Source organism: Zingiber officinale, chromosome 9A (genome assembly GCF_018446385.1).
Source record: "Zingiber officinale cultivar Zhangliang chromosome 9A, Zo_v1.1, whole genome shotgun sequence".
Taxonomy (NCBI): domain Eukaryota; kingdom Viridiplantae; phylum Streptophyta; class Magnoliopsida; order Zingiberales; family Zingiberaceae; genus Zingiber; species Zingiber officinale.
In genome coordinates this window covers 104,277,165-104,303,308 of record NC_056002.1, presented here as the reverse complement: position 1 = coordinate 104,303,308, position 26,144 = coordinate 104,277,165, and the positions used below count along the sequence as shown (strand labels likewise).

The 26,144-nt window shown below is 41.0% G+C and overlaps 7 protein-coding genes across 9 annotated transcripts; 4 read left to right on the top strand and 3 right to left on the bottom strand.

Annotated features, from left to right (window-relative positions):
• Window positions 1-691: 691 nt before the first annotated feature.
• On the bottom strand, window positions 692-1,749 carry LOC122019412. The gene is made up of 2 exons (XM_042576882.1): window positions 1,381-1,749; window positions 692-1,237 (listed from the first exon to the last, which is right to left on the bottom strand). The coding sequence occupies exons 1-2, from the start codon at window positions 1,747-1,749 to the stop codon at window positions 692-694; spliced, it is 915 nt and encodes a 304-aa protein (XP_042432816.1).
• Window positions 1,750-1,851: 102 nt separating this feature from the next.
• On the bottom strand, window positions 1,852-2,439 carry LOC122019411 (zinc finger MYM-type protein 1-like). Its single transcript, XM_042576880.1, has one exon. The coding sequence runs from the start codon at window positions 2,437-2,439 to the stop codon at window positions 1,852-1,854; it is 588 nt and encodes a 195-aa protein (XP_042432814.1).
• Window positions 2,440-4,586: 2,147 nt separating this feature from the next.
• On the top strand, window positions 4,587-6,141 carry LOC122021111 (transcription factor HHO5-like). Of its 2 annotated transcripts, XM_042579198.1 has the most exons (6): window positions 4,589-4,974; window positions 5,076-5,152; window positions 5,218-5,275; window positions 5,357-5,534; window positions 5,619-5,742; window positions 5,817-6,141. In XM_042579198.1, the coding sequence occupies exons 1-6, from the start codon at window positions 4,752-4,754 to the stop codon at window positions 6,069-6,071; spliced, it is 915 nt and encodes a 304-aa protein (XP_042435132.1). In that variant the 5' UTR covers window positions 4,589-4,751; the 3' UTR covers window positions 6,072-6,141. The 2 variants fall into 2 exon arrangements, with proteins under 2 accessions (XP_042435131.1, XP_042435132.1); XM_042579197.1 differs by having other exon boundaries at window positions 4,587-4,974; window positions 5,357-5,742.
• Window positions 6,142-6,305: 164 nt separating this feature from the next.
• On the top strand, window positions 6,306-8,221 carry LOC122020860 (peptide-N4-(N-acetyl-beta-glucosaminyl)asparagine amidase A-like). Its single transcript, XM_042578889.1, has one exon. It carries the CDS (start codon window positions 6,351-6,353, stop codon window positions 8,139-8,141), a length of 1,791 nt encoding a protein of 596 aa, XP_042434823.1. The 5' UTR covers window positions 6,306-6,350; the 3' UTR covers window positions 8,142-8,221.
• A 2,437-nt stretch (window positions 8,222-10,658) lies between these two features.
• On the bottom strand, window positions 10,659-12,032 carry LOC122020863 (peroxisome biogenesis protein 7-like). The gene has a single exon (XM_042578891.1). The coding sequence runs from the start codon at window positions 11,924-11,926 to the stop codon at window positions 10,955-10,957; it is 972 nt and encodes a 323-aa protein (XP_042434825.1). The 5' UTR covers window positions 11,927-12,032; the 3' UTR covers window positions 10,659-10,954.
• Window positions 12,033-13,885: 1,853 nt separating this feature from the next.
• LOC122020858 (phosphoenolpyruvate carboxylase 2-like) lies at window positions 13,886-20,218 on the top strand. Of its 2 annotated transcripts, XR_006122350.1 has the most exons (12): window positions 13,886-14,128; window positions 14,297-14,688; window positions 15,313-15,397; window positions 15,506-15,728; window positions 15,820-15,923; window positions 16,359-16,446; window positions 16,928-17,082; window positions 17,166-18,161; window positions 18,361-18,747; window positions 18,838-19,258; window positions 19,355-19,587; window positions 19,729-20,218. XR_006122350.1 is itself a non-coding variant. In XM_042578887.1 (10 exons), the coding sequence occupies exons 1-10, from the start codon at window positions 13,958-13,960 to the stop codon at window positions 19,129-19,131; spliced, it is 2,895 nt and encodes a 964-aa protein (XP_042434821.1). In that variant the 5' UTR covers window positions 13,886-13,957; the 3' UTR covers window positions 19,132-19,334. The 2 variants fall into 2 exon arrangements, 1 of the variants encoding a protein (XP_042434821.1); XM_042578887.1 differs by lacking the exons at window positions 19,355-19,587; window positions 19,729-20,218 and having other exon boundaries at window positions 18,838-19,334.
• Window positions 20,219-20,406: 188 nt separating this feature from the next.
• Window positions 20,407-26,108, top strand: LOC122020859 (protein SEEDLING PLASTID DEVELOPMENT 1-like). Its single transcript, XM_042578888.1, has 9 exons — window positions 20,407-20,868; window positions 20,942-21,156; window positions 21,728-21,878; window positions 22,680-22,871; window positions 23,147-23,309; window positions 23,509-23,753; window positions 25,221-25,397; window positions 25,469-25,582; window positions 25,695-26,108. Exons 1-9 carry the CDS (start codon window positions 20,452-20,454, stop codon window positions 25,992-25,994), a joined length of 1,974 nt encoding a protein of 657 aa, XP_042434822.1. The 5' UTR covers window positions 20,407-20,451; the 3' UTR covers window positions 25,995-26,108.
• The last annotated feature ends 36 nt before the right edge of the window (window positions 26,109-26,144 follow it).

Here is a 26,144-nt window from a genome sequence, read left to right as displayed (position 1 = left end):
ATGGTGCTGGTGTAATTAAGCTGCGATGTTGATTTTTATAAAGTTGGAGCAAAGATGAAGTCATCACCTTAACTACCCTTCCAACGTAGTCCCATAGGAAAGGGTTAAATCACAGAGAGTATTTGTCCTGTATCCTTTGTATGGAAAATGTTAGACACCTGCTAAGACATTTTACAATTGAGAGAAGAGAAAATTTTTTTAACTTAATTTAAAAGAAAAGAAAATAAAGGAAAGTTGATGCATATAAAAGAATAAGGAAAGACAAGGCTTTGACAGAGGGGTAAAACGAAAAAGATGTGTATGTTTAATTTGCGCATTCTCAACTCTCATTATATCTTTTGGGCAATCTCAATCCTTGGGTGCGTAATTTGAGAAATTGTCGAATTATTTTTATGGATAAAATATTAGTACAGTTGTTTCATTTCTTGTTCTGCATCATTCATTAGTGCTTGTTGGTTCCCTCTTTAATTAATTTAACAACTTCTACCTAATGACAACACCTCACCAGTGGCGGATCCAGGAATTCAATCATGGAGGGGCGACCGTGATTTAAGCGCGATGAAATTTTTTTGAACAGTTAATAACTTCTATGTAATTAAAAAAAAAATTAAATAACTTGCATACAGGAGAAAAAGGTACAATATTATGAAAAGAAACTAGTACAATAATATTAAAATTTTAAAGCAACCTACTAACGAATACGTGACAATTGCATTCTTCGAGACTCCATGTTCTGAAAACGCTGTAAAATTGGCTCATTGTCGACAGTATTAAAAACATCTTTCTCGATATATACTACCAAACTATCATTCATCCATTCATCTCCAATCCTATTTCGCAAATCTGTTTTGACAATATTCATTGCCGAAAACACTCTTTCAACAGTTGCAGTAGCAACTGGAAGAAGTAAGGCTAGCTCAATCATCCGATAAACCAAAGGAAACACACGGTTCTTCATTGTTTCAATCATTTTCTTTGCAAGAGCTCCCAAATCTGAAATGCCTTCAAACCGTTCATCCGATCTGACGTCATCAATATATGTTTCAAGCTCTTGTTCAACCAACATACGCTCATTCCAAGAAAAATCATCCTCATAAAAATGAGTCAGGCGCACTAACTTCTGTACATCAAATCTAGAGAACGAGTTTCTAGGATCAAGACATGACATATAAATCAACAAATCTGTAGTTGTTTCAGAGAAACGACTATCCATCTCCTGTAGAATAATATCGATAACCTACAATTTAAAAATCAAACAACAAAAGTAAAAATTAATAAATATGTTAATGTTTAAAAGAATTTAATTGACGGTAAACAAAAAAAGAATTATGAAGTTACCTCACAAAAGATTTCAACATGGTAGTAGTGATAAAAATTAACATTTTTTCCATCTCTCTTCAAACGACTACGGTTGTTGATGTTATCTGTCATATTAATTATTTCAATGGAATGAGTGTTACAAAACTTCTTCACATCCTCAAGTAAAATATCCCATCTAGAATCTCTCAACTTTTGCAATTTGCATTTCACATTATTGATCAAACGCATCGCATTCACAATATTTTGATCTTTCTCTTGTAGAACGGTTGACAAATGATTTGTGATTGCCAATATACGTTTCATCAATAGTAGAATAAACACAAATTCATACCTCTCCATTCTTTCAACCAAAGTTCTACTTAAACCCTTAGAAGAACGATCACCATCATCAATCAAATTTTGAAGAACCTCTATAACAGATGGCCACATTTGTTCAATACGACATAAAGTTGAATGATGAGACCCCCATCGTGTATCTCCATGTCTAGCTAGACTAGTTTCTTGGTTTAGTCCTCTACCAGAACTAATCTCTCATCTTTCAAGAAGTTTAACTTTTCTATCATGTTCAAGTTGTCGAAGTTTGTCGGCCCTTTTGCAAGATGATGCAGATGTGTTCACAATCGAACCAACAATCCACATGAAATCACAAACATATTGATTTGCTTGAGCAACGGCTACAACCACTAGCTGGAGTTGATGAGCAAAACAATGAACATATAATGCATACGGATTTTCTTTCATTATCAGTGACTTTAAGCCATTAAATTCTCCAGACATATTTGAAGCACCATCATATCCTTGACCCCTCAATCTCGCCACTGATAAACCATACTTAGCAAATAAAGAGTCGATTGCCTCCTTCAAACAAGCAGCTGTAGTTGTCGCAACATGAACTACAGCCATAAATCGTTCAATCACCTCCCCATGCTTGTTCACATATCTAATAACAACTGCCATTTGCTCTTTCACTGAACAGTCACGAGCCTCATCAAGTAGTAAAGTGAACCATCTATCTCCAAGATCAGCTAGAATAGCATTTGTGGTCTCAACTGCACAAGCATTCACCAATTGCTTTTGAATTTTTGGGGCAATCATTTGATTATTTCCAGGTGCATTCATTCCAACAACTGCCGCAACTTCTGGACACTCTGAACTATACCATTTGAGCAATTCTAAAAAAATTCCTCTATTGGATGATGTCGAAGACTCATCATGTCCCCGAAAAGGTAATCCTTGTAACAACAAAAATCGAATTACTTTTAAAATGGAAGTCAAGCGTTTGCGATAAGCAACTTCAAGCTCATGTTTCCCCGATGAAAATGAATACTCCACACTTTGTCTTTGATTCTTGAAACCCTCAAACTGTATCCTTGCCTCATTGTGCGCACTACCAACTCCACCTACATGCTCATTGAATTTTTCAATTGCTTTTTTCCAATTTATGAAACCAGATCTCGTAAACACATCATCTCCTCCAAACCCTATATTACTAGGTCTAAAAAGATAACACCAGAAACAAAAGGCTGCATCCTTTGAAACACTATACTCCAACCAATCACGGTCTTTAAACCAAACCTCTCTGAAACATCTATTATCTTTACCCATTTTTTTTCTTGGAAAATTATGGCCTCGAGGTTGACAAGGGCCTATAGCAACATATTCTTTTCGAATACGATCTCTAGCACCAACATCATACTCTTCAATCAATTTTCGTAAACCAGGATCAGCAACAATTTCTACTTCACTACTCAGATTTTCAATATTTTCAAATAAAATTTGTGGAGGAGGAGGTGGTGGTGGTTGTGGTGCAGGAGTAGACTCTTCATCCGGAACACTAGACGATTCAATTGAACTCCTAGGTCTCTTTGCAAAATATCTCAACATTTTCTACAAATAATAATGTATGGGAAAAAATTATCAACATAAAATAATGTGAACCATTTAACAAGAGAGGTGATAAAAAGCAACTAAATATTTAAACAATTAAAATTTTAAATTATTAATTGTATCATACATGGTAATCAAGAAATAATCAAATAATTATTAAAAAAATAAAATAAAATTCAGGTATAAAATAAAATAAAATCCACTTACATGAAGGCTGAACCGTTGAAGACTTCACCTTTGAGCTTTGGCGCTTTGCCGCTTTGATCGGAACTCGGAAGAGAGGAAAAAAAAACCTTTGGCGTAGGACTTTCCGGCTTTGCCGTTTTGGTTGGTGCTCAGCAGCGAGAAGAAACAAAGGGCAAGACCAAGATCACAAGGTTAAAGTGGAATGGAAAATAAAAATATGAAGAGATAAAGGGTGAGCGGCGGCGGAAACAAAACAAACAGAGGAGGAGAGATAAAAACAATTAAATAAATATAAAAATAAACCTTTATATAAATTATATATGGAATGGAAATATGACAAAGTGGACACGTGAATACGTGATTGTGTCAAACTGGACACGTGGTCCACAATTAATCAAATGAACTGTTCTTCTTCGTCTCTTCATTTTCCCCGTCTCCTGCTCGCTGCTTTGATTGCAATTTTTTCTACGCCACGGTGAAGCACTCCGATTTTTTTTTTTTTTGGTCTGCCAGCAAGGGGGGGCGACCGCCGACGCCGCCCCCTACCTACATCCGCCCCTGCACCTCACAACTTAACGCATGCAATCTTACCCATAAGTCAAATTTTAATTAATTACATTCTACTATTTGATCTACGGCTCCATCGACTGAAAGTCAAAATTTTAATTAATTAGATATGATGACCTTGTAGATGCCTTTCACATGGGTTTTACATGAGAAACTTCAAAAGAGACAAACACACAAAATATATATACTTTAATTAATCTTTTTTCACTTAAATTAGCTAGGTCGACCGACGAATACAAGTTTGACACACTGTTAAATTATAAACTCAAATGAATTTAAAATATTTACAAATGTGAATGTCAAACTCGGCCTCCAATTGGTTGGTATCGAGTCTTATCATCAGTCATCCAATTACAGTCGTGCTTAGAATGCTCTAATTAAACACGTACACATTTTTCTTATAAGCATTGGAGTTTATATGATCAATTGCAAACGCTCCACAGAATGTTTGAAATATAATAATAATAATAATAATAATAATAATAATAATAATAATCTTGGGAAAAATGTTCGATCGTCCCGGCGCCGCAAGTGTCAACGGCTCAACGCCCCTTGTGCGTCCTTTTCGTCACATGAACAGTAGTAGCTGTTGACTGACCCTTCTCTTCCCTCACCAGCTCCGGCCATCGTACAATTCAACCTTTAAATTTCTCCCCTAGCTCGATCGAACTAGTATATATAAAACAGAGAGATTCATTCTTTGGATTCAGATGATCAGTTTAATTCGTTAATTTGCATTCCTTCGTCCGTTGATTGATCGCTCAATGGCTGTGTAGCGAGGAGGGATCGATATGGAGGAGGACAAGAGCCAAAAGAGGCCTCGTGAGGCTTTTGATCTCAACGAGGATGTCCGTAGCGAGGACGATATCGAGGAGGAGGACGAAAGGGAAGGGAGCAGCGAGAGAGGCACGAAGGTGAGGCAGTACGTGCGGTCCAAGCTGCCGAGGTTGCGGTGGACGTCGGATCTCCACCTCGCCTTCGTCCACGCCGTCGACAGGCTCGGCGGCCAAGAAAGTAAACGCAAATTTTTTTTTTTAGTTGACACCAACCAGTTATCCACTTTACTTGTATCCATCGATTAATAATATATAGAGGATTATATTAACAATTTGCAGGAGCCACCCCAAAGTTGGTGCTTCAGCTGATGAACGTGAGGGGGCTGAGCATTGCTCATGTAAAGAGCCACCTACAGGTGAGGAAAATTGACACAATTAGTCGATAACTTTTCGATCTGCCGTTTAATTTGTGTCCGATCAGATGTATCGGAGCAAGAAGCAGGATGGCTTAGGTCGCGAGAAGTCCACCATTTCTTCAGGTTTAGCTAGCTAGCCCTGATCAGACTCCTCCTTGATTAAGAGATCGATTGAATTACCAACATGGAACTCTTGGCATGCAGCTATGCAGCCCATGGATCTGCTGCTGAGAACACAACGTCTCCACGAGATGTTCTACCCGCGAACAACGAGCTCATTGCGGCCCTCGGGATTCGACGACAGCCGGAGCATTCATCATCAAAGTAATCGTCACCGCATTGGCGACGGTCTTCATCACCGACCGCAGGAGCAGTTACAAGGGTTAATCATACAACATATATATGATCATCATTTTCCATTAGGATGTAGTCTAAATTCTCCACCTTTGGTTTTTGTAACAAACAGACAGCAAGATTGCCGTTGGGAGAAAGGGGTTGTTCCCACCGGCATCGGTACTCCATTCACCAATAGTCCTTCTGCCCAATATCCGACGCGCGAACCTGAATCTCAAAGCGCATTTCGTCTCGAGGTACAAAAGGCAACGCAATTGTTTGCTCAATCTGTATGTCGATGTTCGTCATGAAAACCTTCCGGCCTCATCAGGTCGATCCAAGTGACGCGAAGAAGAGGAGGACGAGTGCGATGGCGGATCCGATTTTGAATCTGGAGAAGGGGCAGGAAGATCACGAAGATGCGGCGGCTAGTTTGCTGTCGCTTACGCTTACCCCCTCGAGCGCTTCATCGATGGCCGGTGGGCAGGAAAAGGCACTAGAGGGGAACGGCAGTGAAGTTGTTAGGGATAGGAGGGACAAGGCCGCTTTGGGGATGAGTACTTTAGATCTGACCATGTCAATCTAGGCATCGGAGTCAGATCTTTCAAGTACTTGCTTCCAGGTCTTACGAGATTATATTTGGTTGTGAATTGTAACTAGGCTGAGTATGATCTCAGCTAGTTTATTTGTTTTTTATTTTATAAATAAATAAATAAAATAATTAATAATAATATAATTTTTAATTTTCATAATTAGCTATCCAGAATATTCCAACAACGTGAGATCCTTCAATTAATTTTCTTCCCAAAATATAAAAGGATTAGGTTTGATTCCTTCAGCGAGGCGGAGATTCTCACGCATCCCGATGGCTGCCGCCGCCGCCTCTCCTCTGCTCCTCGTGCTCTTCGTCCTCGCATTCAATGCCAACATCTCTGCCGCCCGCCTCCACAGAGTGGAGCTCACCGCCGCGGACGAGGGGCTATCCCTGAAGGCGTTGCCGCCCTTCGCCCCCACCACCTTCTTCGAGGTCGCCAAGCCCGTTCCCCTCCCTCCCGCCTCCGCCCCGGCCTGCTCCGCCCTCCTCCTCCAACACGACTTCGGATACACCTACGGCCAGCCTCCCGTCACCGCCGCCTACCGTCCTCCCTGCGCCCGCCTCCGTCGCGGCCGCTCCCCTTCCCACGTCGTTCTCCAATGGCACGCCTCCTCCCAGGGGCGCCAATTCGACCGGATCTTCGGCGTGTGGCTCGGCGGCGTCGAGCTCCTCCGCGGCTGCACCGCCGAGCCCCGTCCCAATGGCATTGTCTGGACCGTCCGCAAGGACGTCACCCGCTACGCCGCCCTCTTCGCCCGCCCGCAAACCCTCGCAGTCTACCTCGGCAATGTAGTCGACGACACCTACACCGGCGTCTACCACGTCAATGTCTCCCTCCATTTCTACTTCGATCGCTCGCACGACCGCCGCCGCGCCGCCGACTACCAGGTTCCCAGCTTCTCCGCCCCGGCAGATCTGGTTCTCCCTCTCTCCCGGAGCCTCCCGCTGAACGACGGGCAGTGGTTCTTGATACAGAACTCAACGGACGTCCAATCGACAAAGCTCGCCGTCCCGGCGAACACCTACCGTGCAGTCCTCGAGGTGTACCTATCCTTCCACTCCAGAGATGAGTTCTGGTACACCAATCCCCCCAATGTCTACCTGTCGGAGAACAACATCACCGATCTCCCAGGAAACGGGCCATTCAGGGAGGTGCTAGCCAGCCTAGACGGCGAGGTCGTCGGCGCCATCTGGCCGTTCACCGTGATCCACACCGGCGGAGTCAACCCTCTTCTGTGGAGACCCATTTCCAGCATCGGATCCTTCGATCTCCCCTCTTACGACATCGAGATCACTCCCTTCTTAGGGAAGGTCTTGGACGGGAAGCCTCATGAGTATGGCTTCGGAGTAACCGATGCTCTAAACGTCTGGTTCATCGATGCCAATCTGCATCTCTGGTTGGACGGGGAGAGCTCGCATACCTCCGGAAGCTTGATCGCATACGAAGCACCGAGCTACGCACCGTCGCTTTATGCCCAGTTCGAGGGACTTGATGGCCAGTTCAAGACCAGCGCAAGAAGGTACATTTCATCAACCGGATGGGTGAACTCTTCTTTCGGGAAGATCACCACCCGTTTCTTCCAAAAACTCGAATTCCATAACTCGATGATCTTCTCCGGGAACGGAAGCAACCAGATGATCAACCAGACTATAGATTTCGAGTGCGGCACCTACACCAAGCATCCGTCTTCTGTCTTGTTCTCTGAACATCTTCTTCGAACCTTCCCGCTTTATCTGTACGCGGGGATTACTGATCAAGCGAACGATGCTTTCACTCAGGTCGCGAATTTATCTCTAGGGTTTGATGAGAAGAAGCTCTCAGGAGAGAAATCTGGGTTTGCATACAGCTCCTTGAAGAATTTGCTGACTGCAAGAGGTTACATGAAGGTGAAGGGGAACTTGGTGCAGAGTGGCCTAGGCAGCACTGAACAAGCGTACACGTATGAGAGCACAGATGGTTGCTACTTTAGGAATGTGAGCAGCAGTAATTACACGATTCTATATGACAATTCAGATGAATCTTGCACCAAGAGCCTGCCGCTAGGCGCAGAGTACCATTAACTGAAATCACTCTGCTCCCGTCGGGAGAGTTTCTTGCATCTGAATTGTATGGCAAGGAGCATGATGATTAAAATGTTAAATCTTGTTTATTCGTTCACCATTCAATAAAAAGTACTCCAAACTCTGTCCGGCCACCTCTTTGATCTTGGTAACTGCTTACTGATGCGTTGATCAATCTGTTCTTATTATTGCTAGTTTTTTCAACTCCTTTGTTCATATTATCGTTGATTTTCAATAATTTCCATCAGCATAGTCATGTCCATCTCAACTACTTGGAGTTGATCATCTGACCCTTATCCCTCTATTGCCCTCTAAGCCAAGTAATATCCAAATTAATGACTGAAGTTTTCTTTAATGAATGACTTTTACTTTAATCAATTAAAATCCCCTAACTACACTATAAAATTTATTGTCTCCTTTTAACAAGTATATATTATACTTGACCTATTTAACATCTTAATGGCAATAACAAAATAACAATGCCACAAATAACATAACCATTCATGAAATGAGTCAAGTCTATGATCAAGTGGGAACTACCAAACAACCAAACAGTAAATACATATTATTAGATTAATATCCCCAAATCTAAAATACCTCCAAAAATTAACAAGTTACATATGTTGTTGAGCCTTACATTGCACATTCGTGCTAACTTCGTTGCTTTGTTCAGTTTAGTTTGGTAATTGAATAGTCTCTGTGTAGACATTTGTAGAACGTTGCAATTCTTGATAGCCATAAATTATATTCAGCTATATTTTGTTCTGACAATAATTAAGTCACACTTATTGAAGGTCAACTATTGTTCATTGACCCTAGGTAGAACATGACGACACAGTATCAGAGCTCAAGATTTAAAATGTCTTCATCTAAACATATTATAGGTGTTGTCTCAACTCTCAACCCAATGGGTAAGTTTGCGACCTCTCTATCTGTCTATTTATCTCAAGGTATAACAGTTACTTCCTAGTTGTCTTTGATACCCAGAGACGATGAATATATAGTTGGTGTGTGCTCATGTATAAAGTGCAATATTATTCATTCTACTTCATGTATGATCTCAGGCGCTAATTGTTGAGGGTTTGATAAATGGGAAATGGGAAAGGAAAGAAATATAGATGGTTGGTTTGAGGGTTTCATATTTCCACATTAGTTTCATTCCTTATTTGCAGGTAATCATTCATTCCCCTCTAAAATCACTGTGTTAAAACCATTCCTTAAAAAAACACACACGGAAGCAGGCCTAAATCGTCGATATCATGGTTTTCGCTCCTTCATCGTCTCCTTCCTCTCACCGCTGCCCTTCGCATCTCTGAGGTATGTATCATGACACCAATCTGCCACGAAAAAGATCCCCCCTTTTAAGATCTCTTTTTCATGCGTTTTGGTTGCGTCATAGATCTTTCTTACCCAGCTTTCTTTTGAGCCATGGTGAACTTGGTTCCCTGATTTTATTTTCTCCTCCGTTCGTGTGCTCTGATGGTTGATTTTTTCTTTCTTTCGGTTTTCCTTCTTCGATTATCATCTTGATTATTCAAAAGAAGAATTTGTTAAATGAGACTTCAAGAAAGCCGCGGCAGCATCTTGTGTGGCATCTGATCTCCTCACTTGCGTTGCCTTTCTGAAATGAAGCTGCCATGGCAAATATTTCTCCTCCCCTAGTAAACCCTAGCAAGTTTCTGATATGCCTTTTGATTTAAAGTCTTCTCACTTTGAAGGGCTTCTGGTGACAAAGACAAGGAGATGTTGGAGATGGATATCTTGGTCATCGGCAATGGAAGTCAAATCGAGGGCAAACTCATGGGGGCCTTGCAAAGGAACTTCCTCCAGGAGCAGCAGAGCATTCTGAACCAGAACAGGCTCCTGATCAATGAGATCAACCAGCACCAGGAGTCCAGAAACTTTATTAGCTCATTCCTATTCCCAGATAGGATATAACCAAGCAACATCTTTTATAATGATACTCATTCCCCTTACTAAACCAAGCAGCACCATTAAATTAATGACACCCATTATCATTCCCCACTAATATCATTCCCATCCCCATTCCTATTCCCCCTACTGAACCAACCAGCCCCTCAATCATTAACCTTCAAGAAGAAGAAGTTCAAGGTAACAAAAGCATGGGGAAACACAATTAGAACAACACTCAGGATGCAGAGGCAAACAGGCCGGGCATAATTGAAATTGCTCTGAAATAAAGTTATCATTTTGTATGCTTCTACAAAAAGTTGTTATCAAGTTCATTAAAAACAAAATCCAAACACTTAAGAATACAAACAAAAAAAAGTTTTATGTAGCTTGAACTTTGAAGTATACATGAATTTGGGTGAGACTAAACACCAAGTTGACACCTTAATTTCATTTCAAGCATCTTATTGGGTGCTGCCAATCCACAATTATGCAATGACTTAGCTTCTCAGTAGTATATGGAACATCATGTAGTGATTGCAACATGATTTCTAAAATTAGGCACTCTACGGAGGAAAAAAAAGTCAAATTCAGATAGAAATGGGATAATCATAAGCATATTGGCAGGGATTCAATTGAGTGATCTGAATATGAAACAGTGCATGCATATCTATCCCATCACAATTAAAAAACCAAATTTTCGTTTGAATTCAGACTATGCTATCTATAATTTAATATCCTTCGACATTATTATAAATTAAGATTAGCATACCCAAGATGATCTGATTTTGGTTGGTAATGAGCTCTTCTTCATCCCTTCATCATTTCAGGTGAAGCTTCGTAAAATTATATGATGATCTTCGGCATAATCCCTAACAAAGGACCAAAAATTGACAAGACCTTCATGGCATAGCTCTGGGGTCAGTCCCATGCTGCCAGACATAGACGAGTTCGTCCCACCCAGTGCTTGCGACCAGGCCCTCTACAAGTACACTCATATCTACCCCGACGGCAAATTCAGTGTGGTGGTCGTACCTTGCAATGAGGGCATCCTCCACTCTGTAATCCCACATGCACACGGTCATATCATAGGAGCAGGAAAGCAGGATGCTTTCTCTGTGAGGGGAGAAGCGGACGCGGCGGACTGCATAGCCGTGGCCAGCAAGGTTAGCCAGGGGCTTTGCAGGTGCTCGGATGTCCCAGACGCGGATGAATTTGTCTACGGAGGCAGTGGCGAGGCAGCACTCGTTGTACTTATTCCAGTCACAGGAGAGGATCTCATGTTCGTGGGCAGGGAGGACAAGTGTGGAGGTCGGATCGCGGACGTCCCAGACGCGGGCAGTTCGGTCGCCGGAGGCGGAGGCAAAGACGTCTCCGTGGCGGGGGCTCCAGGAGACGGCGTAGACGCAGTAGGAGTGCTCGCGGAAGGTGCGGAGGCTGGCGGGTCGGTCGAGGGTCCAAAGCTTGAGCGAATCGTCCCAGGAGGCCGAGAGGAAGGAATCGCGGCGGACTGGATTCCAGTCCACGGCGTGGGCCTCGCGAGAGTGCTCTCGGAAGGAGCGTACGGGATTCGCAGAGGGAGGCAACGAGACGTCCCAGAGCTTAAGGGAGCCGTCGGCGACTGCGGCGACGGCGAGGGAGTCGTGGGACTCGGACCAGCAGCAGTCGTAGACGCCGTCGGCGGTGTCGAAGGCGGCGAGCTCCGCGATGGAAGGGGCGCCAGGTGCGGGGGCGGAAGGGAGGAGGTCGAGGACGTGGAGGCGGCCGTTGCCGAGGATGCCGAAGTTTTGGGAGGTGGCGACGAGAAGGCGGCCCTCGTGGAAGGGGCTGAATCGGACGGAGTAGCCGCTGAAGGGCGTCTTGAACCGCGGCATCGTCGATCTTTGCCTGGAATTACGATTCCCTCTCCCTCAATCTGCTTCTCTCTCGCACCGCCGACGACAGGTAGAAAGATCAGAGCAGCCGATGAGAAGGGCGATTTAGGGCAGGCAGCGTCTGCTAAAATAGAATAATATAAATTGTGGAGGAGAAAAGAAGAAAATACAAGGGGGAAATTATATATTTTCTTTATTTATTAATCTTGTTTAAATTTATATAGAAAAAAAACTCAAATATAAAGTTGCATAAAATTATTAAATATAAAATAGTGTCTGTAATTAATTTAAAATTGTAAACTTAAAATTGCATTCTCAACCTAATGAAATAACATATTATATTTAGGGGGCGTTTGGTTTAGGGTAATAGGAGTGGGGAATGGGAATGAGAATCATTGATTCCCATTGTTAATGTTTGGATTATAGGAATAGGAATACAAATAAGGGAATGAATCCTTGAAATTGGGTAATAACTCATTCCCATGTACCTCCCCTTCAATGAATCATTACCCTATTTTCATCAATCAAAATATTTCCTTATTCCAAAAATACCCTTGACTTAAAACTAAAATTTTCTCCATTAATATCAAATATCAAAATATATTTATTTATTTATTCTTTCATATCACTTATCTCTCCTTATTCTCTCTCATTATATTTTCTCTCTCATCATTTTATCACACACTTTCTCTCTCCTTAATCTCTCCTATCACACTCTCTTTCCTCTTTTTTTCTCATTACACTTTCTCTCTCCTCAATCTCTTCCATCGCACTCTCTTCCTTCTTTTTTCCCTCATCACACTTTCTCTCTCATCATACTTTCTCTCTCCTCAATCTCTCCCATCACACACTCTTTTTTCTCATCACACTTTCTCTCTCATTATACTTTCTCTCTCCTCAATCTCTCTTATCACACTTCCTCCTTTTTTCCTCATCATACTTTCTCTCTCATCATACTTTCTCTCTCCTCAATCTCTCTTATCACACTTCTTTTTTCCTCAACACACTTTCTCTCTCATCATACTTTCTCTCGCATCATACTTTCTCTCTCCTCAATCTCTCTTATCACACTTACTCCTTTTTTCCTCAACACACTTTCTCTCTCATCGTACTTTCTCTCTCCTCAATCTCTCCCATCATATTCACTGTTCTCTTTTTCTCTCACCATACTTTCTCTCTCCTCAATATCTCTCATGACACACTCTCTCCTCATTTTTCTCACTATATTTTCTCTCTCTTCATCCTCTCCTATCATACTTTCTCTCACATCATATTTTCTCTCATCATGCTCTCTTTAATCACACTCTCTTTTTTCATTTTCTCTCATCACACTTTCTCTCTTTATTCTTTCTTATCACACTTTCTCTCTCATAATACTTTCTCTCTCATCATTCTCTTTCATCATATTTTTTTCTCACATTTATCTTTCTCTCACATCTAATTTTTTCTCTTATTTTCCTTTAAGGGTAAAAAAAGAAACTTTGATTTATTCCGATAGAAGATATACAACTAACCAAACATTGCTTTTAAGAGTGATATCCATGCTCATACCCATTCCCATTCCACAATACAATGATTCCCATTCCGATTCCTATTCCTAGGAAAGAACCAAACGCCCCCTTATTCTTTTATTTTTATAAAATGTGATATCCTCTAATGATATATATTTGATAATGTGACATAATCTGGTCAATTACAATTTCCTTATTTATTTCCTGACCGACTGTGTGAGTCGCAGATTCCACCTTAATGCTAAACAAATATGATTTGTAATTATATAGATTATAATCAAAACTTCCTTCAAAATATGTGTTAAAACGGAACAATTTTAAAATTCATATTTTGCATAAATCTAAATTTCATGCCTTTCAAAGTAATTACCAAAACATTTCTCTCTCCTTTTTTATCCCATCCGATTCTATTGGATCTCCTTTCTACTTTCTGTATATCTACAATTGCACTGTTGAAAATTGTCTTTGTAATTTATCTTCTTTCGGAAGCTGAAATTGCAGTGTAATCTCTGGGAGAGAAATGTCACAGAATACACTGGAGAGGCGTTCGTCGTCCATCGATGCGCAACTGAGGCTTCTGGCGCCGGCGAAGGTCTCCGAGGACGACAAGTTGGTGGAATACGATGCGCTTCTCGTGGATAGCTTTCTCGACACCCTCCAAAGCTTGCACGGAGAAGATCTCAGGGAAACGGTACACGATAAAATAGAATAATGTTCTACTTTTTTTCATGGGGTTTTCAAAGATCAGATTAAATGTTTCAATGTTTGAAGAAGACAACTTTTAGATCCATATCTCTATTCAAAGTTTAGAACCCTCAAAAGTTGGTGTGGTGTGCTCGATTTTGGATTCACTCTGCAGGTCCAAGAGTGCTATGAGATCTCTGCCAAGTACGAAGGGTCTGGTGATATTAACATGCTGGATGAGCTGGGAAATATGCTGATGGGCCTGGACCCCGGAGACTCTATCTTGGTCGCCGGCTCTTTCTCCCACATGCTCAACCTGGGCAATCTGGCTGAGGAGGTTCAGATTGCACATCGCAGGAGGAACAAGCTGAAGAAGGGAGACTTCGTTGATGAGAGCAATGCGACTACAGAGTCTGACATCGAAGAGACGCTTAAAAGGCTAGTCGAGAAATTGCACAGGTCACCGGAACAGGTCTTTGATGCTTTGAAGAACCAAACTGTCGATCTCGTTTTTACTGCACACCCAACCCAGTCAATTCGAAGATCGCTACTGCAGAAGCATTCCAGGTTATTCATTGGCTTTCACAGTTTCTGAAGTATTGTTTGATGGTAATTTTACAATCCCTATTTAGGATCGTGCAACAACATAACGTAGAACCTTTAAGAAAATGATTCAACGATCCAACAAAGGATCTTGTCGGAGATCTACAACTAATATGCGAAATGAACAAAAGCGGAAGCATAAAGACATAAACGGTAAATCTGCACCTGAATCCAGAGACATCCTCATCCTAGACCTGAAGATCAAAACTTGAATTAGCCGCAGGGAGTGATCTTCCACAGGCACGAGAGCGACGGCTCCGCAGTCTCAATCCAATGGGGAAAATGAGATAGCCATCAGGGTTAGGTTACCACCCCCTCTCCTATGGGGATCACACCCATATAAATATAATTGGTCCAAACCAGTTAGCTACCCATCAATGCTAACGGTAACGAGCTAATGAGTTCTACACATATGAGTCCACATCTAATAATATGCAAATCCGCAATCAAGACACAAATTAGATCACTTTAATGGGTTTGTTCTAAATGGCAAAATTCGTGTGTTAATGATTAACATGTTAGCCCATATAATAGATATTAAATTCAGCATTGTTATCTCTTCTCTGACTCTTGAAAATATTTCTTCAGGATAAGGAATTGCTTGACACAGCTCACAGCAAAGGACATTACCTCTGATGACCACCACGAGCTTGATGAAGCTCTCCAGAGAGAGGTAACTTGTTGAGTCTCTCTGTTTTAGTGTGTCCAGGTGCAACTGGTTGTACATAAAAATCCTTATGCGAGCTCGTAGATGGTAAACACTTGTGTTTTTCATTTGCAGATTCAGGCTGCGTTTCGGACTGACGAAATTCGTCGAACGCAGCCGACTCCTCAGGATGAGATGCGTGCAGGAATGAGCTACTTCCATGAAACAATTTGGAAAGGTGTGCCGAAATTCTTACGGCGTGTTGATACTGCTCTGAAGAACATTGGAATAAAAGAACGTGTTCCTTACAATGCTCCACTCATTCAATTCTCCTCCTGGATGGGTGGGGATCGTGATGGTAAGATAAGCCAATTTTGGCCAAGGAGAACCATTGCTGGTGTACTGATGCAACATCGTTTCTCTGCTGATGCATTGTTTGTACTGTGTAGGTAATCCTAGAGTCACGCCGGATGCCACAAGAGATGTATGCTTGTTGGCTCGCATGATAGCAGCAACCTTGTACTACTCTCAGATAGAAGATTTGATGTTTGAGGTACCAAAAACCTTTGAATCTGTTGGAACTCTACCTTTCAGCTTAGTTTAACTTTTTTCTTCTATTTGACTCAAGATATATCTCCTTGGTATACCTTATTTATACACCACATTGTACTAATTGGTGAATGCAAGTAGCATAGACTTGAAGCGTGAAATATGAAGAAATTTAATATATGCAGCATAGTTCAGAAACTAAGAACAGTATGGGCTGTTCTCGCAAAAATGTTACAGAAACTATAGTCTTTATTTGATGCATGATACTTTGTTCAGTATTTAGTAACTTATAATCATTAGTTGATATTCTTGTTATATTTTTGTAATTTGTTGCTTCAAATTAAATTTAATTGCTATAGGGTTATAAGTGGAGATAGACTATTTTATAGCTTCACATAGAGTAGTTAATACTTTGTATGGCTATTTTGGTGATTTACAGTTGTCAATGTGGCGCTGCACGGATGAACTTCGCATTCAGGCAAATGTTCTTCATCGGTCAACAAGGAAAGATGCCAAGCACTACATAGGTATATTGAACAACTTTTGTAATATTGTTGAACTTTTTTTTATTACTGTCTCGTTCTAATATTGTTGGATTGTATAATACTATCTGAGCAGATTGTTCTTTCTTTCTATTTTGTCCATACAAAATGCTACAAAAGTTAACACATTTGCTCTCAAATGCTTGTTTATCCTTCCATCCATCACACTTATTCTTTTTACCCGTTTCATTTAAACCACTAGAGGCTTTAAGTTCAAACATCTAAAAGATAAAAAGCCCTTTTCTTCATATTCCATATGCTCATCCACTTTTGACTGTCAAATCATATACTTTTAAATATCATATATAGTCTATCATTTGCATTTGAGTAACCTTCTTATTATATGACCGTGCTTCGCCTATGATTCATTGCTGCTGCTGTTCAAATTATGTTTCATAAGATCATACAGTCTGTTCATTAGGGTGGATCTAATTATTATTTCTGGTCGTGGTCTTTCTGGATGCAGAGTTCTGGAAACAGATTCCTCCGAATGAGCCATATCGTGTTATACTTGGCGATGTGCGAGACAAGCTGTATAATACACGGGAACATTCCAGGCAATTGCTGGCAAATGGAACCTCAGATATATCTGAGGAACTGACTTTCACTAATGTTGAGCAGGTAATTATGATTTTTTGTTTGTGATTGCATGTATAATTATTCTCTTTATATTATAGAACATGCTGATCATCATTTCTTTGCAGCTTCTGGAACCACTTGAGCTATGTTATAGGTCACTCTGCTCTTGTGGTGATAGACCAATCGCCGATGGAAGCCTTCTTGACTTCCTGCGCCAAGTGTCTACCTTTGGCCTTTCTCTTGTGAGACTGGACATCAGGCAAGAATCTGATAGGCATACTGATGTTCTTGATTCCATCACCAATCATCTTGGAATTGGATCGTACCGGGATTGGTCAGAAGAAAAGCGTCAAGAGTGGTTGTTACAAGAACTTAGAGGCAAGCGTCCTCTGTTTGGTCCTGACCTCCCACAGACCGAGGAGATTGCTGATGTTTTACAGACATTCCATGTCCTAGCAGAGCTTCCTTCTGATAGTTTTGGTGCCTATATCATTTCAATGGCAACTGCTCCGTCAGATGTGCTTGCAGTGGAACTCTTGCAGCGTGAGTGCCATGTGAAGGAACCACTAAGAGTTGTGCCGCTGTTTGAAAAGCTTCAAGATCTCGATGCAGCTCCTGCTGCTGTAGCACGCTTGTTCTCAATAGATTGGTACATGAACAGGATTAATGGCAAGCAAGAAGTCATGCTTGGTTATTCTGATTCAGGGAAGGATGCTGGTCGACTCTCGGCGGCTTGGCAGTTATATAAAGCACAAGAGGAGCTAGTGAAGGTTGCCAAGCAATATGGTGTGAAATTGACAATGTTTGGACGAGGTGGGACTGTTGGGAGAGGAGGTGGCCCGACTCATCTTGCTATCTTGTCCCAGCCACCGGAAACGATCCAAGGATCATTTCGCGTGACAATCCAAGGGGAAGTAATTGAACAGTCGTTCGGCGAGGAGCATTTATGCTTCAGAACACTTCAACGTTTTACGGCGGCTACTCTTGAGCATGGTATGCACCCTCCTGTTTCACCTAAGCCAGAATGGCGTGCACTGATGGATGAGATGGCTATAGTGGCCACAGAAGAGTATCGCTCAATAGTTTTCAAGGAACCACGTTTTGTGGAATATTTCCGACTAGTAAGTATTCTTTTTTTTATGCCGCTGAGAAAATCAGTTGTGTGAATCTTATGCTTCTGTCTGATTCTGTGCAATCGTAAATCTCTAGTAACTGACTAGTGATTCCCTTGTTTGACAATGCTAACTCCAGTTGATTCATTCATATTACATAAGAGACGTTATTGTTGTCATTGAGATGTTTTTGTTTATAAATTCACAGGCCACACCTGAAACAGAGTATGGTAGGATGAACATAGGTAGTCGGCCATCGAAGCGGAAGCCTAGTGGGGGAATAGAATCTCTTCGTGCAATTCCATGGATTTTTGCTTGGACTCAGACAAGGTTTCACCTCCCTGTATGGCTTGGCTTTGGTGCAGCTTTCAAGCATGTACTACAGAAGGATATCAGAAACCTTCAGACGCTCAAGGAGATGTACAAGGAGTGGCCCTTCTTTCGGGTCACAATAGACTTGGTTGAGATGGTCTTTGCCAAGGGAGATCCAGGAATAGCTGCTGTCTACGATAAATTGCTTGTTTCCAAGGAGTTACTGCCATTTGGCGAACGACTAAGGGCTAATTACGAAGAAACAAAAGGCCTTCTCCTTCAGGTGAGCTCTATACTCTTGTCTGTCATTAGAATGTAGGAACACACTGATTGGTTTTGATCACACTAAAACTTTTATCACAAACTCATGTAGGTTGCTGGCCACAGGGATCTCCTTGAAGGCGATCCTTACTTGAAGCAACGATTACGGCTGCGCCATGCTTACATTACGACTCTTAACGTTTGCCAAGCGTGTACGTTGAAGAGGATGAGGGATCCCAGCTTCAATGTAAATGTGAAGCCCCATCTACAGAAGAATCTCGATCACTGCAGTCCAGCAGCAGATTTGGTGAAGCTGAATCCAACTAGTGAGTATGCCCCTGGGCTGGAAGACACTCTCATATTAACGATGAAGGGGATTGCTGCAGGCATTAGGAACACTGGCTAGACTCATTCACTCTATCTCTAGCACGCACGTCCAGAGTTCGTTTTGTAAAACGTCCACAGATTGTTGCCTTCTTTCTTCTAAATAACAGAGATTAGCTGCGGCCAAACTTAACATACCAAATTTTCTGGTATGATTGAAGTTTCTTTCTGTAATAAATTTGACTGTTCTCTATTAAAATTAAATGCAACATTTATTGTGAGAAATGCTTTCCACTATTTGATAGGAATCGGTGATTATTCACTGCCATTTGTGCATAATCCAATTGGAAGCCAGGCCACCCACCATCAGCAGCATCACTGATGCTCGTTGTGCATGGCCGTCGCTTATAAGTCAGAACATTGCCTGCCACTGAAACCATATCTTCAATCCCAAAGCGAACCCATCCTCTTTGATCTGCTTCGTAGTGTGATGACACCTCAAGCAGATCGTCAATTCCGCACTCCTTTGTTTATTCATGTGCTCGCTCCACTCTCCGTTCCTTTTTTTTTTTAATTCTTTTTGTCTAAGATTTCAGAAATTAATTCGATAGATTCCCCTGTTCTCTTCTTCGCGGATGCTATATAATAAGGCCGCTCACGCACCGCTGCTGCCTCACAGGAAGCTTCCATGTCTACTGAAAGCTGCGACGACCTGGAACTCATCGACGACGCGCTGCTCGCAGAGATGCTGGAGTCGTCGTCTTGCTTCGACGACGAGGTGGCGGATGATGGCCGGCTCGGCGGCGTGATTAGTTCTCTGGAAGCGGAGATCCTCGGCCGGCCCGTCGTCGCCTCCTCGTCTGATGATTTGTTGGTCACGGACGACGGGAAATCCACCACCTGGCCGGACGACGGCCGTCTGGTGCAGGAGGACATCGTATTGCGGGCCGCTGATGATTGTGAGAGCTCGGTGGGTTGGAGCTTGGATGATCCGCTGTTTGATTGTGCGGAGGTGTGTGACTTGGGTTGGTGTTACGCGCCGCCGGCCGTCGGAGGAGTTCTAGAAGGAGAGTGTGCTGGTTTTAACTGCGGCGATGCGGATCAAGTGTTTGATCGTCTGTGGCAATGAACATTAAAAAATGACTAATGGATTTCTATGTGCTTTCAAACTCTGGCTTTAAAAATAAATTGCATTTTAATCATTTTTTAAAATTTGTAAATTTTTTGTAATTGTATAAAAATAGCAAAAAAAATATGAAAACGTTAAAAATATTTTGCTGATTTAAAAATTTTGGTGACTGTGATGATGAAACAACTTAAAATCCGAGGGGCGAAATGAAAATTTTCCCTTATTTCTCCGGCTTCCACCCGCTACTGCCTAACTGACGCATCGAACCGTCCGATGCTGCCGCTGCCCCAATCTCCACGCGTATCCTCCGCCACCGCCCGGACTCTCGATGGCATCTCCCTCCGCCGGTTCTACGGACCACCCTTCTCCCTCCGCCTCCGCCGGCCGTCGCTGCCGCCGTTTCCGCGTGTCCTCTCTCTGCTACGGCGCCGCCTTCGTTTGCCGACTTCGATCTCCTCGTTGCCCTGCGGCGATGCCGTTGACGACAGCTTCGACGAGGAGCTTCGCCGCCTTTTGGTCCTCCTCCCACTGGAGATGCGGCGGCGAGTGGAGGCCCATCCGGAGCTTCGGCGCCTGGTTGAGATCGTCATGGACCTCGGCAGGAGGCCTATCGCCCGCTTCCCCTCAGGCGACTTCTTCCTTGCCGAATTCCCTATATCCTCTCAGGAACTCCACCACGCCATTTCCCAGGTCTGTTTCCGTTCCAAAAAAAAGAGGCAGGATTTTTAGGAATCGGTGTAATAGGAATGCTTCCATGTGTCAGATGGGCGCCTTTGCCTCGGATAACCGGGCGGGCATCAGTAGGACATTGCATCGGATTAGCGCCATCAGGAACCGGAAGGGAGACATTATTGGACTTACTTGCCGGGTCGGCCGAGCAGTTGCAGGAAGTGCTAATCTATTGCGGGATTTGGTGAAGGATGGAGGTTCACTATTGCTTATCGGTCCCCCAGGAGTCGGCAAGACCACAATCATCAGGTTTTGCCCTTTCTGTTTCTGTTTCTAAATTATATGCAACCTTTATTCCTTGTAGTTATAACGATGCTATGGTTATAGAGTTCATGCTATATACACCGAACATATCATCAAATGCCTGATTTTATGAGACCAAACAATAACCATAATTAGAAATATCTATAGATGCTCAATGTTTTCTTTAAGCATCTTTTGCATGCCACATGATTTTTACTGATGGAATTCTTCTATTTCCATAAAAATTGCTTGCTGTTGACAATTGATATAAAATGTAAAGGTTTCTCAACTGTAATTGCCTTATATTTTCTGTGCTAATGTAATTTGTACTAATCCTTCTATTTTTGAACTAGTGATATTTCTCCTACACGAAGTTGGTGATTGGATCCATATTTTAGATCCAATTAATTAGGATTTGAAGCCTCTTGTTTTGCATTGTTTAAAGGATATCTTGAAGTTTAAAATCTTGTTTAAGTTGGCAAATTATCATGCTATTTTGGTAAATGTTGCTTCATCTATTCTCTCGTGGATTTTTTTTTAACCATTGGATTGATATATTTATTGTTCAATTCAATAGAGAAATAGCAAGGATGCTTGCAGATGATTATAAGAAGCGCGTTATGATTGTTGACACCTCCAATGAGATAGGTGGGGACGGTGACATTCCTCATGCTGGGATAGGTAGCGCACGCAGATTGCAAGTACCAGACCCTAACATGCAACATAAGGTCTATAAACATGTCTTAATCTTATTGTATGCTTGTCTGGGAGTGAAATTGTCTGTTAGACTTGCTCCTTCTGTCAGCATAGGTGTATGGATGTACATATTTTTTTCCCTAATATTTTTTTTTGTATAAAAAATTCTTTTATATATTCAATCCAATTTACTTAACAAATTTAATAATAGATGCAGAGTTTTTTCTTCTAACTTCACTATAGTTTGTTTTTTGCCTTTTATGTTCGAATAGGCTGTGTTTTTCTGATTTGTGTTTAACCTTCTACCTAATGTTGAGAGGTAATAAAAATGAACAAGGAAAATCAGTCACAAACGCAGTCTTTGAAAAATTGATTTTCTTGCAGTTGCCATCAATGGGCTCGTCTGCTTAATGGCTACTGTAGCAATCTAATAGATCGCATAGGATAATTAGTATTTGATTTCATTGATAGTGATTGATACCAGAGAGGATAACTAGTTCCATCAGAGAAATGAAGATTAATATTTTTCTTAGCTGTGCAGCCTATCAGTCCATTAGGAACTAGTTGTCAAGAATCGAGAGGTCACAAACTTGAGTTGTGAAAGGATGCCATTATGTAGGTTGAACAAACACTAGATCAATGCCGAAATTTGGAGGAGGATTTGATACTGCTTTATGGAGTATGATCTGTAACTAATTTTTTGATCCTCGGTTTCTTTCCTCTTATTTCTCTCCCTGTTAAAACCAAAAACAAACTGTAGCATGTAAGATTGTAAATGCAAGCTTAAGGATTTTATTCATAGCTATTCATTAGTTTGCTTCCATGTCAACCAGGTATTGATTGAAGCAGTGGAGAATCATATGCCACAAGTTATTGTGATTGATGAAATTGGAACTAAACTTGAAGCAATAGCTGCTAGCACTATCGCCCAACGTGGCATCCAGCTTGTTGCCACTGCCCATGGAGTAACAATAGAGAATTTGATAATGAATCCTTCCTTGGAGATGCTTGTGGGAGGAATACATGTACGTGTTATAAATTAATTATGTTTGTATTTCTTAACATAAGCTTACTTAAATTTATGACCTAGTAACAGTTGACGCATCAAATTTGCATAATTCTATTAATGTAGATATGATAGCAAATTATGCTTCACTTCAACAGAATGCTATTTGCTACTGTTTTGCTCTCTGTTTTAGACACACACACATACACATATAAATTATAAATGAATTAAAATAAGTTATTTTAAATAGGCTTACTATAAGACTAATTTGTTATAGTGATGATTGTCCTTAAGAGTGTTACACTAGGTGATGAAGAAGCAAGCAGAAGAGGTATCCAAAAGACTGTTCTGGAGCGCAAAGGACCCTCAACATTTTCATGTGCTGCGGAGATTGTCTCAAAGATTGAAGTACGAGTACATCATAGTCTAGAAGCCACAGTAGATGCGCTTCTTGCAGGTTATTAAGCTTTATGCTTTCATCTAACCAGGCCTTATAAGACAGTATAATTCTTTGTGAAGTTCTAGCCTATTTCTCTTTTACTATGCTTTGAAAGTTGACAAGGCAGCAGCAAGGGGCTGATTTACTTTTATCCTTACTCCTTAAGATGGAAATTCCTGTCTGACATTCCATAATAATTTAATTTGTTTTATCATAGGCCGGCCTCCAAATTTTGATATCCGCAGGATGGACACAGAAGACTTCACAACTGAAACACTACTTTCTCAGACAAAACATTTCTGTGATATTTCCTCTCAGAAGGAAGATGAAACCAAAGATGAAAATAATTACGTAATTCCTTGTGAAGAGTTTAGCAGTGATGCATCTAGTGTTCAGTTAAAGAAAAAGCAGATAGATATATATCAGGAAGTTGAAAGAGATTTCCGCCTCTTCATTTATGGGGTAAGCTGTTTTATATACGTGAACACCCTAATATCTTTATCTTTATTTGTCCGCCTGGATTATTTGCTTTTTTCTATACTAAAAAGAATTTCTTAGATGCCTGCTTTGATTGGCTGTGGTTACATTTATCAAGTAGGAAGAACATTGGATGACATCAGTCATTTGTAAGATATTTCCTTATGTTCCATGTTCTCAAATAAACTTCATAGTCCCTGACTTTTGATTTAACTAGAATAACTTGTGTTTGATGTTTGAGCAGTTAAGAAATTATAGCCATACTATTAGTTGTCCTATTTTTTTAGCATCTCTTAGTCAACAGATGCGGTTTCGTGAATCACTTCATGTGAACTGTATCAGTCTGATTTGAACTGACTCTACTAATTCTTAACCTATTGTGATTTAGACATGTGGTTTAAATCATTTTTCTACTAAATCAAATTGGACAATTTGAATCACGAATAGTCCAATTATGAGAACCATGTGATATGATACCTTGGCACAGAGTGATACTTTAAGACTTAGAAAGAATTAACCCAATTTACCTATAATAATAGTTGCGAAGAATCCAAATTGGCAGGAGTAATCCAAGTGAGATGCAAATGCACTGCAACACAAACACATGCACATGTACATATGCTAATCCAGTAATTCTTGTTGGGACAGACTTCTGGATTTCATTTGCTTGGTAACTGTTTATGGGCATGGAAAACTGCCGATGAGATGAACATAGTATTTTGTACAAGAGTAACCCACTTTTAATTTTTGACAAACATTAAAATAATTGTTAGATCTAATTCACGCACATGTATTTGTTAATGTCATGCTGTCACAGAATTTAGTTCATTCTATCAAGTAAAACAGTTCCATAGGAGATAACCTAGTATTAGATGATGTTTATATTTATATATTCTTTGAATAGTAACACCACGTCATGATTGTGGAGGAAGTGATATAATTTTGTGCTTTAGGATAAATCATTTAGATTTGCAACTTAGCTATTGTGCTCAATAATAGCTGTTCACTTGAACATTGTAAGCTTATGCCCACTATTGTTTCTATGCCACGAACATTGTAAGCCAAGCTCACAACATTAACAAATTCTTTCAGCTGATACCTAAATTCAGCATGGGGGCAAAACTATTGTTTCAAATACCTCAATGTTTGGTCGTATGCGCTAGGTGTCAGTTTTGTAGAGAGTACAATCTACTTGGCTAAGCAACAATCATTGAATCTAAAATGCTTCATATATCTTAGAGATGATGAATCAAACAGTATTGCAGTGTACCTAATGAACCTGCATCTTTATTTGTTGATTACCTGAATATAGGGTATAATTGAGCTTATAGATTCTAAAGTTGCAGCACTTGTTGATTCCCGGTTCAGGTTTTGGTAATTCAATTATCTGTATTTTCTGCTCTAGTTACCCGAAATCTAGTTCAGTTTTGACTTACTAGTCAGTGTTTCTAGATCACGGAGGCAAGTGTTATGGAAGCAATTAAGCATTTGGGAATAGATGAAATGATTAAGATAACTGATAATTTAAGTGAAGCAGACGCATTTATTGCCTGGTATGCCAAACTTAAAAAGAACTCTCATATTCAAGCAGTTGCCAAGTCAAGTGGCATTCCTGTCTTTGTCACAAAGGTAGATGCAATATTTTTGTTAATTTTTATGGCCGGTTCTGCTAGTTTCTCATGGATATTTCTGTTTTGTAGTCGACCTCTTTGGCACAGCTCACTAAAGCTATCCGTGCTCTTGTAAATGAACACGCTAATCTCTTAAAAACAGAGAAGGAATCAAGTTCATCAGAGATGGTTGATGCATTAGAGGTATGTGCTTTGAGATTTCTGTCGTCTCTCATCCAGAGACACTTTCTTTTGCTTGTTTAGCAAATATATTCACCCTAGAATATGGAACAAATATCCGCTAGTTCTCTTTCAGGAAGCAAGATTGGCTATTGAAAAAATTGTGATTCCTCAAGATAAGTCTGTACAGCTTCTCCCGAGGCCACCGCACATCATTTCAGGTCAGATAGGCCTAATCAAGAAGTACAAACTCAAATGGGAGACGGTGGGCGAGCATCCTATGGTTTATCTGAGAATCCTTCCCCTTCAGTCTGGCATTGGAGGCAAACATGTTGATGCAAATGGTGGTAGTTCTGAGCTTGAGGATTTGGACTGCTTTGATAGCATAGATATTTCACAACATGGTATAGCTAGATTGCCTCTCCTACCTGAATAACATTCCTTTCTTTAGTTGTACAGATTTTCACCAAATCTTCCCTTGCAAGTTGTTTACCTTAGAATAACTAAAGGCATTCAGTCATGACTGGATATGCTAGTTTTTAATACCTCATTTCATTTTTTTCAAACATGATCTGCTAGGTATTGT